This window comes from Pinus tabuliformis, chromosome 8 (assembly GCF_031772625.1).
Source record: "Pinus tabuliformis cultivar Carrire ecotype Pingquan chromosome 8, CPIR1, whole genome shotgun sequence".
NCBI classification, from domain to species: Eukaryota; Viridiplantae; Streptophyta; class Pinopsida; order Pinales; family Pinaceae; genus Pinus; species Pinus tabuliformis.
In genome coordinates, this window is record NC_142294.1 from 1,481,232,862 (window position 1) to 1,481,244,501 (window position 11,640).

At 36.2% G+C, this 11,640-nt stretch overlaps 1 protein-coding gene across 1 annotated transcript; it reads left to right on the forward strand.

Moving 5' to 3' along the window:
* Positions 1-10,117: 10,117 nt before the first annotated feature.
* LOC149241417 (uncharacterized) lies at positions 10,118-11,434 on the forward strand. The gene has a single exon (XM_089370537.1). The coding sequence runs from the start codon at positions 10,118-10,120 to the stop codon at positions 11,432-11,434; it is 1,317 nt and encodes a 438-aa protein (XP_089226663.1).
* The last annotated feature ends 206 nt before the right edge of the window (positions 11,435-11,640 follow it).

Sequence of the window (11,640 nt, forward strand, 5' to 3'; positions counted from 1 at the left end):
GTTTTAGAAAAGAAAGACCATCATAGCACATGTTTTTATCATAAAGGATTTGAATCGTTAAGACTACCTTTTATAGAAATGGTCATAAATGAATGATTTACTTAATGTAATTAGATCACAAAAAAAATAGCTAATAAAATTAAAAAATAATTTATTAATTTAAAAAAATATGATTAACTTTTAATAATTTATTTCTCTTAGTTAATCCATAAAAATGACGAAGTATCATCTACTCTAATGAATGCATGGAAGAACACCCCTATCATGGTTCACTTAGCCAAGGAAGCTGCTACTACTACGAATGCTCAATATTAACTCTAGGTTTTTTAGTCATAATTTTTATTTAGATACAATTCTCCACAATATATCATTATGTCATGCCGAGTCAAATTTCAACGTGTGCCTGTTTACTTTTCCCTTCAATCTATAACATTTCTTCTATATGATTTAGCATGGCTTGGTTTTGCTATAGGTAGGTTAGATTAATATATTTTTGTGCGCTCTTACAGAAAAGCCTTTTGGGCTGATCTTTCAGTACTCTGAAAATAATTTTTTTCCCTGATGAAAACTAATTTTGAGGCTTCTTTAGTTTCGTTGTAATTATGTATATTGTGTTTCAAATATAATATAATATAATGTCTTTATTTATAAGAAAAGAATGTGTTATTATGGAATATTTTGTATATAATTTCTTGGCCACTAAAATATGTAGTGGCATTTTTGTATTATAATAACTAATTTTGAGGGGTTCTTTAGTTTCGTTGTAACTATGTATATTGTATTCAAATATAATATAATATAATGTGTTTATTTATAAGAAAAGAATGTGTTATCATGGAATATTTTGTATATAATTTCTTCGCCACTAAAATATGTAGTGGTATCTTTGTACTATAATGATGAATACATAAATATTTTATTCCACCATGGTATAGAAGTTATGTGAAATGAGTGAGCTTTTTAGATGTACTTGGAAGAAGGGTAAAATATGTATTGATAATAAGATAAATAACAATAATGCGAAAGATAAAATTTATAAAAATGCTACAATAAGTATTTGAGACACTAAAATTATTTTTTTTATTAATAATTATAAATTGTATTGATCACACATATCAATTGATTAATCCACACTAAACAATTGCTACAACTATAAAATAAAAATAATTCTATTACACTTTGCAAAAGAAGTCACAATTTATAATATTATAAATTCCTTGGCATTTGATATTTAAAATATTGTTTGTAATTTCAAATTGTATTATTTTTCTGGATCATATTTTCATATTTATTTATCAATCATTAAGCACTAAGATAACTGGAAAAAAGATAAAACAAAAGTGCAACTATAATATTAAAATTTCCTTTTGTCTCTATGTATTTGATATTTTAGGATATCGTATGCATTTCCATCTTCTATATTTTTTTTTCATTTCATATTTTTTAATCAATTACTGAAAAAAATACTCTAATTAGATAAAAAATGAAATGAGTGAAGAGGGAAAATTTGTCTACATACTTCATAAAGAAGTTGATATACTCTAGATTCATACATTATAGTTTGAGATTTTTTTTTTAATGAGGAAGTCATTGAGAAGCATTCAAGATTATATAGTGACTTAGAAACATATGGGCCTAATAGTTAAGAGCATGTGTTTCCTCTTAAAAGGTCATAAGTTCAAAACCAGAGAGAGGTAGAGTATGTATGCCTTCCTAGTATTAGCCGTTAAATCACTGCATGGAGATAAATCCGTTGTCCCACAAACAAGGAAGCCTCATACAACAATTTGGTGTATGTCTTAGTCGTGACCTTAAAATTAAATAATAATAATAATAAATATATTTTTTCCATTAATATATTTATAATGTATGTAAAAATAACGTTTTTTTTATGATACTTATAATTATTTAAAAAATTATCAAATACTTCACAAAGCAAGGTTGGTTAATTGTTTCTAATGAATTTTGCAGAGTGACCTTTTTTGAAGCCTATTATTTGGTTAATTGTGAAAAAACAAGTCATTTTTTTTTCCTTGAAATCAATTACAAATGAAACAATCAATTTATAAACATGAAAGTATAACATATTGGTGCATGTATCTTATGAAAGTGTAAATATACCAAGAAAAAACTAGAATACCAATAAGGTATAGCTTATTGGTGCATGTGCCTTATGAAAGTGTAGATAAGAAAAAACTAGAATGCCCAGAAGGTATAGCCATTGCTCTTGCGGTCTTATGATTATAGTGTCAATTTATAAGTGGATTATTATGTAATACATTTATTGGTGAAACTTATTTTCAAGCATGGTTATTAGTTAAATTTAATTCAATAATAACAATTTTCTAATCCAATATTATCTTAATTTATATTTAATTTTTTAATTTTTTTTTTTTTTTAAATGAGTTCATGTCATATAAAACATTATAATAAATGATAATTGACTTTTCTAACATTATCCATTTAGACACCACTTTCTATATCTATTTTGAATAATTCTATCCTTGTATCCAATTATCATAACCCTGAAGACTCATGGAGTAGAAGCACTTAGAAATTAAGCAATATTTCAAGAAATACAAACATATTCATACTATCTAATATTAAGGAAGTTTGTCATAAGAAAATTAAAATGGACATTAAGGAAGTTTGTCATAAGAAAATTGAAATGAACATTAAGAAAGGTAAGGATATAAGGATATTCACAGTTAATTTCTAATACTCAAATAGAGAGGAAGTTAAAGCTATTAAGGAAGGTAACACACCTTGATGAGCGTGAAAAAATTATCGACCAATATCCATGTTTAAATGGAGTACATTTGAGGAATTATTTAACAAGAAGACCCCTATTAAGTAGATCAAGTAGATCAGGGAGGGTTGATCAAAGATGTAATTAGATAAAGAGGAAATATATTTGCAAAGAGATTTGTTCTCTTAAGTAATTCGGTACCAAGAATTATGAAAGGCTCAATGCAAAGAGATTTGTTCTCTTAAGTAATACGGTACCAATAATTATGAAATGCTAAATGGATTATTAAAAATAATATAATTTACTTTCCCAATAATTTGTTTATTTGCGATGTTACGACTAACTCTTTTCTTTTTTCCTTTTTAATACGTAATAACTCTCAAGAGGCTCAAGTTATCAAATAATTGGAGCTTCTTGGGGAGAATATCAAGAAGTAGGACATGAATAGAGCATTAATTTAAACGAAAAATATAAAATATAATAATATAATTATTATTAATTTTTAAAATTTTATTAATTTTAATTAATTAATTAATTAATTTATTTTTAATATTAAAAAAATATTTCAATAATAAACTCCATCACCATTAATTTATTAACCTTAATTAATATTAAGAAATTGATGATTAAGAAATGGATGACGGATTATATGTTGCAACACAAGTATATTCACAACATCAGCACCTTAGATTTGTAAAGAGGAATGTAGCACTCAATCATGAAGTTTTGGCATGATCATCTGGTTTCTTTTTGGGCAGGTCAGCATTAGATTCCATTAAGGATTGCAATGACTTTCTTGAATTATTTGTTCACTATCTTTTATTATTATTATTATTCGTCTTTTTAACATATGGTCAATGTGGACAGGTCACGGAAGAAATTGCTCGAGTACCAAATCAGAGTATGTAGTTTCATTTTCCCTTACTGAGGAAGGTGCGATCCAGAACTATGGACAGCCCTTTTTGCAAGCAAGATGCGCTCACCTCAGCATTACAATTGAATTCTCCCTGAATCTCCGCTGCACCTTCCACGAGCCCTTGACAAAATTTTAAATTTGCAAATATTATTATTAACATTCCAAGGCAAGGAATCATCGAATGGCTGCAAGTGTTTGGATCATGGCAAAGGCCGTAGATGCCTTTACAACTAAATGTCTTCCCCTGCATCTTCTAGCAGCCTTCCTTCGCAGACGCTAAATTCGGGGATGGGCCCCCTAGAAATTTCTTGGAAAAATCCGGAGAAGATTCTAAACATAGAGAGACAGCAGATGCCGTCGACTTGCGCACAAACTGTCAGGAAGGATACGCGAATATCAGTTAACCCACGGGCCACACTCAATAGCTATATATAGTAGTTACATGAGATGTGCTGAGCAGAGGGGAATTTGAGATATTCTGGTTTGAGTGTTTCGGAAAACCGTTACAGCACTTTAATGTAAGTAACACCTTGGTTTAACTTGAATTTTAAGGGAAAAAGTTAGAAGTTCTTGTTGTAGTGAACACTGGAGTTGGTCCTGTATTTGTGCTATTCTGACGGTGTCATCGTTATGAGCTCCAGCAATCCCAGAAACATGAGGAGATTCTCCCCAAGGCGTTCTGCTTGGTGTGAGAATTACGAGCAATTCAATAACGATGACGAGGACGAAATACAGAACGATGTTTTCAATAAGCAGCCCAAGAAAATCCCACCGGATATTTTCAATAACAGCGATGATGAAGACGAAATGCTGGGAGGTCCTTTTTCCTGTTTGTAATCAGAGATAAATGCCCTCACTTATTTCTCGATATGCAACGACCTATTTAGCTTTATCCCGCATTAAAAAGAACCATATAGATTCATTTGCAGATGGATTTTCACAATGAGAACTTCATGGTAATTATCATTCTGTTGTATTTGAGTATCATTTTGGATTTGTGGTTTTTTAATATGCGGGTTGCAAAATTGCAGGCGAGTTTCGAATTGTATTTCAAATTGAGCACATAATGCTTATGGAATCTATCTTGAGATATCAACCTTAACACTGTAACATAGATCCGAAACAATGAGTAAATTAGGTTAATCTTAAATTTAAATTAAATTGAAAAATAAAAGGAAATTTCAAATAGACAGAAAAGTTTATTATCAAAGAGAGAATGATTTAGTTTGATTTAGTTTGGAGTATGTTTTAAAAAAGTTTTCCTTTCGTTAAAAATTTGTCTTTTTCTGGATAAGGAAATAGGTTCACCACCCAAGACTCACAGGCTGAAATAGGTTCACCACCCAAGACTCAGAGGTATTGGTAGGAGTGAAACCTTGCCTCCTTGTTGACCACCAGCGCCTTGTTCCAGGTGGTCTGGTATTCAAGGTGATGAGTGAGCCTGCATTGATAGATAACAGCCAAAAATGCTTATCTTCAAAATTGACTTAAAAACTGAGTTATGATAAATTTTCCCTCCCCTAAAAAATAAAAACAATTTATATTAATTTATATATGAGAAAAATTCATGAATAAAAACAGTAAGCTTGTCCATGAAATAACCTTAACCAACTGCCATTGATATGCACTCTGTAATTACTTTTCATAATTTTATTGTTTGCGTTCTTGTACTTGTGATTATTCAATATCTAAAAAATTATGATATAATTATTAACAATAAATATAAAAAATTACCATTCTGCACATTATACATCTATTTATCGCAGAATGAAAGACGAGTTTGACCATGCATAACTTCACTGACATTTTCATCACTATTTAAACAAATTAATATACTCATTTCTAATATTTACCAATAATGAATAGACTTACTAGAGATAAGTGGAACTTTTAATCCCTTTCGTTAATTTTTTTTTAATGACCAGGGAAAGAAAATGAAAATAATTTTAAAGATTTTATATAATTTTAAATGTTAATATCATTAATTTTTATCGATTTTTAATAAATAAAATATATTAAAATTTAATATAAAATAATAAAATAATATTTATTAAAGCTCTGCAGCCTTCGGCTCTGAACCCTGAGGCCCGCACTTTGCGCGACCTGCAAGCAGCGAGCTCGCCTGCCCTTTGCCGATCTGACCCCTGCGGACTTCTGCATGCTGAGGTTGGGCCGTTTCATGGATCGATCTGCTGGCTTTTCACAGTCCCGCTCCTGGGGATTGAAACTATGGAGGGGTTGGGCACTCCTCAAGCGGCTCCCCCGCCTCCTCCGCCGATCTCGCCTTCGGAGGCCTTCATCCAACTCTTGGCTAGTCTCCCAAAGAAGAAAAACGCTAAAGCTACGAAGTTTGTTAAAAAACTGGATGATATTCCGGTGATCTCCCTTCCTCCAGAAACCCCGATCCAAGTTGCTCTGTTGTTAGCTGAACGGGCTCTCATAGCCAGTGCATTGGGCTATGGCCGTCTCCAAAATCCACAGAGAGCTGGGTCATCAGAAACTGGGTGCCGCTAATCAAAGAAAATGTCACCTCATACTTTCTGGGGGGAGGATACTTCCTCTTCGAATTCACATCAAAGGACGACAAAGATATGATCTTCCAAAACGACCACTACTTCATGGGCCCTCAGGGTTTTTATCTGAACAATTGGACCCCAGATTTCGATCCGACAGTAGATGTGCCCAAAGCAGTCCCGGTGTGGGTCAGACTTCCAAATGTACCAGTACATTGTTGGAATTGGGACTCACTGAGACACATTGGAAATGCCCTGGGGAAATTCATAGACTGAGCAAATAATAAAGACCAATATGACTGTGCCAGGATCTGTGTAGAAGTTGATCTGAAGGTGGGTCTACCAGAGGCCATCACAATAAAGGTTGGAAGTTGGACGCATTTACAGAAATTGGATTATGAGCAGCTGCCCTTCAAATGCTGGAAATGCCATGTTAATGGACACTTCGCCAGAGATTGCCCAACCAACAATGAGATTGTGCAGGGGAAGGAGGATGGATGGAACCAAGTCAAGCGATCCAAATCGCACCCCAAGAATTAGAAACCGGGAGGCCCTAATGGCGAAGGGCCTCATCAAACCACTGCTCACCAGATCCCGACCAAGATTACACCAGAAAACAAGTTCGACCCTTTGAGCTCGCAAACAGAGGGCACCCAGGAGCTCGTGGTACAAAAGGAGACAAGCGACTCAGGAGACTGAGGTCCACAAAACAGCTCCTTCAGGCAAAGGTACTCCCTCAGCCTCCCCCAAAGGAGTCAATGCTGAAGATCCCAAAGGTAAGATTTTAGAAGAGGAGGAAGAAGAACAGGAATCTGAAGAATCAGAAGAGGAAGGGGAAATAGGAGAGTCCCAAACCTCGGTAAGAAGATCTACAAGAGGCTGGAAAACTGACAGGGAAAAAAGGGAGCAGGAGACTTACAAAGAAAAACTTCAGGGCAGCCAACCAACTTTAGAAAAACTGCTAGCTCCAAAGTCAAAGATGTCGAAAAATCAGACCCAAGGCTCCAAGGGAGCCCACCAGAAACACAAATAATGAAGATCATCTCTTGGAATTGTAGAGGTATGGGGAGTAAAGCTAAGGAAGAAGCCATCAGAAGCTTAATCAGAACAGAGACTCCAGACATACTTCTCGTCCAGGAGACAAAGTTGGAAGACATAGTCTTCCTTCAAACAAGCAAGAAACTTTGGTTCAAAAGTGAAGCAAGAGCAATCTCTGCCCGGGGAGCCTCGGGAGGAATTGGAAATTTATGGAACATTAGAAAATTTTTAGTCCTATTTGAGGCTAGAAACACCCACTGGTTGCTGCTGAAAATGCAGAATCTAGACACCAAGGAAATTTTTTGTCTTTTTAATGTTTACTCTCCTGTCAATGTCGGGGAAAAAAAGGACTGTTGGGATTCCATAAGGCAACAAGCAGATTTGACAAACATGGAAAATATAATTATTGCCGGAGACCTCAATCTCACTCTCCATCCATCCGAAAAAAGGGGAGGCAGCATAGTACGTGATCCAGCAAGGGAATGGGTGGAGGACATTTTGCAGGACTGGGACTTGCTGGATATCAAACCCTCTTCCGGTAAGTACTCTTGGTCTAATAAAAGAATAGGCCCCGGCCATATTGCTGCCAGGCTAGATAGATTTTTTATTCAAAGTTCCTAATTGCTACTAGGCCTAGAACCAAGAATGCATATTCTTGCTAACAGCATCTCAGACCATAAGCCCATAAAACTAGAGCTCCTAGCTCATCTTGATTTGGGACCTATCCCCTTTAGATTTAGCCCTCTCTGGACAAAGGAGCCAAACTTCATGCAAATTGTCAAGGATTGCTGGAATCAGCCTGTCAAAGGTTCGCCTTTCTATATCTAGGAAGAAAAGCTTAGAAGGGTAAAAGGAGCTCTTAAAATATGGGTTAAAACTCTGTCCAATCCGGCTATAGAAAGAAAATCCACTAAATCCTCTCTTGCCTCCCACCAAAAGCGTATGGAGAATGATACAATCACTAAGGAGTTATTAGATCAGGAATCTCATCTGCAACAGTGCTTCCACAAGGCTAGCTTAGCTGAAGAAGAATATTGGAGATTAAAATCCCACAATCTCTGGCTCAAAGCAGGGGATAGGAACACTGCATTTTTTCACAAACAATCCTAGGCAAGGAAATGCTTCAACACTATCTCTAAGATTAAAGAGGATAATGACATTCATAAGGATTTTGAATATATAAAGAAAGCAACCTTTTTGCACTTTCAAAATTTGTATAGTGAGGACAAGGATCTGAATCAATATTCAGATCTGCTAGACGTTATACCTTCTGTAATCTCTCAGCGTACAAAGGAAACTCTTGAGGCCAAAGTTACTAAAGATGAAGTGAAAAAAGCCCTCTTTGATATGGATCCGGATAAGACCCCTGGGTCGGATGGCTTCTCTGCCAGATTTCTCCAAGCTTGCTAGCTGATTATTGAAAAGTACCTGCTCAAAATCGTGCAAAAGTCTCAAAACACTCAGAAAATAGGAGGCGGCACAATTCTGCTTTCTTAGCCCTTATACCCAAGGAAAAAGGCGCCAACATCTTCAATAGATTTTGCCTGATTTCCCTATGTAACACTAGATACAAATTAATCACCAAAGTAATTGCAAACAGATTGAAGCTCATTCTTCCCAAAATAATCCCTGAGAACCAAGGAGGCTTCATCCAAGGAAGGCAAATTGTGGACAACTTCATTCTCGTCCAAGAGGCAATTCATTCAAGTCTTCTCTTAAAAGAGCAAGGTATGGTAATTAAACTTGATTTAGCCAATCCATTTGATCGAGTAAATCATAGCTTTCTTTTAAATGTTATGAGCAAATTTGGTTTTGGAGAAAATTTCATTAAATGGATCCGGGCATGATCTCGGAGCCATGGATCGCCCCACTAGTGAATGGAAGAGCCACTAATTTTTTCAAAGCTTCAAGAGAACTCAGACAGGGGTGTCCTCTATCCCCTCTTCTTTTCGTCATCCAAGCTTCTGTCCTCAGCTTCCTGTTAGACAAAAAGATGCAAGATCAATATATCAATGGATTCTGTATTGAAAGAGGGGTAAAAAACATAAATCACGCCTTGTTTGCGGATGACACTTTGTTACTGGGACTTGCCACTCTCTCCTCTGCATCAAAATTCAAAGCGGTTTTGGATGAATTCAGTAAGGCCTCAGGCAGCACTGTAAATAAGTCAAATGCCACATTTACAGCTGGAATACTACGCCCAGATTGCTATCTGACATTTGTAGATGTTTGGGCTTTGCAGCCTCTTCCTCTTGGTCATCTTTCAAATATTTTGGTCTCCCTGTATATCATAAGAGACCTGCAAGCAAAGATTGGCTCCCACAGCTGGAAAAATTTAAGTCAAAGATACAAGCCTGGGGCCACTCCTGGCTCAATATTGCTGGAAAATCAGTTTTAATTAAATCTGTGCTTACCAGCCTCCCTTTATTCCAATTCACTGGGCTTCTTGCTCCTGCAACCATCATAAAAAAAAATGGAAGAATACATACGGAGGTTCTTTTGGAAGGGAGGAAAACAAAATGAAAACAAGATTCCTCTTATTAGTTGGGAAACAATTACCAAACCACTGTGGGAGGGTGGCTTAAATTTTAAAAATCTCTGCCAGCAGAATGTGGCAATGGCAGCAAAGATTATATGGAAAATCATTGCACCCAATCCTGGCTCGGCTCAAGTGGCTCTCTAGAAAAATATTTCAGAGGACCCCGCACGAAATGTTTAGACAACGTTATTCAAAGGCCTAACTCAGCATTCTTGAAGTTGTACGCTAAAGCTACCCCTCTAATTACAACACACTCCTATTGGATCCCAGGTAATGGCAAAAAGGTCAGCATTTGGACTGACAAAATCATGAACAAAGAACCAATAGAAAACAGAGCCTCCATTACCACGCTGTGTTGCAGGATGGACAGAGAGGGACTGCGCACTCTGTGGGATATTTCTCTATGGAACAATTTTACTTGGGCAGGATGGAAACGCATCGAGGTGCCAGATCAATTGACCAATGAATGGGCCACGTTACTTGATTGCTTGCATGGATTGGCACCCATGCACATGAGGAAGAGAGACCTGAAAGGTTGGGGGCCGAACACCAGAGGTTACACAGTCTCACTGGGGTATGTCAAATTGAATGAGAGACCATATGTCCCCCCTAATCCAGCTCCTTGGCAAGGTGTCTGGTGCACTCCTTCATGGCCCAAAATTGACTTCTTTGCCTGGCTTCTCTGCCACGGTAAAATATTAACGTATGACATCTTACAGAGGAAAGGATTCTATGGTCCCTCCATCTGCTCATTGTGCAGTGAAAATGCAGAGACAACAGTTCATTTGATTCTAGAGTGTAGCTTCTCCAAGCAGGTATGGATTTCCTTTATTCATAATTTGGAACCTAATATCATGCTCCCTTGCACCATGGCGGATCTCTTTTCAAACTGGGCAACCAGATACCCTGGCTCAGCTCTTAAAAATCGGATCATTAAAACTGCGTGGGCAGTCCTCCCAAAGATCATAAGTTGGCAGATATGGCTAGAACGTAACAGAATAATCTTCATAAATACAAAGCAGAATCACGAGATCTTAGAAAACAAAATCAAAAGCCACATTAAGGAGTGCTTGACTAATATAAAAGATGACTCCAACCTCAGTCAACAGGACATCATTTGGGGATCGATTCTAGAACTTCAATTCCAACCAGCAGTTAGAAACGCCCCTATGCTTAAAGATTGGCAAATAAGGAAGTCTGAAAGTGACTTTCAAGACTGGATTAAAACACAAGCAAAACACTCCCTATTTTTTGACGGAGCAGCAAAGGGCAATTCGGTCAAAGCTGGAGCAGGAGGTGTTGCTGTAAATCCAATTGGGGAAAAAATCCATTCCTATGCTTGGGGACTTGGATATTCTTCCAGCATTCAAGCGGAGGCCTTAACCATCTTTCAAGGTCTCAAGATCCTCAAAGATTTAAACATAAAAGAAACTAATGTTATAGGTGACTCCCAGATCATCATAAACACAATGGCTTCCAAATCCTCAGTTCTAGATCTTAAACTAGCAAGACTGATCATCAGAATCAAAGGCTTGGAAAACAACTTTCAGGACTTGAATTATTATCATATGTTGAGAACCCATAATAAAGAGGCGGACATTGAAGCCAACAAAGCTGCCCTACTCACTGCCGGAATCAAGATGAAAGACGGGAAAGAATCATGGGAACCCATTCCATAATCTGATCGCTGCCATGTTCTATTGCTTGCTATTAAATAAATTTGTATGTATCATCAAGTGGGGGAAAATTTCTGAAATTGATTCCATGGAATCCTTAGTAAGGAAAAATTCTGCAAGCTCCAGCTGCATACTTAGTCACTGCAGTGAGAGGCAACAGGACAAAGAAACCTCCAATGTAATCATATTTTCGGCATTCAGGCCAAGAT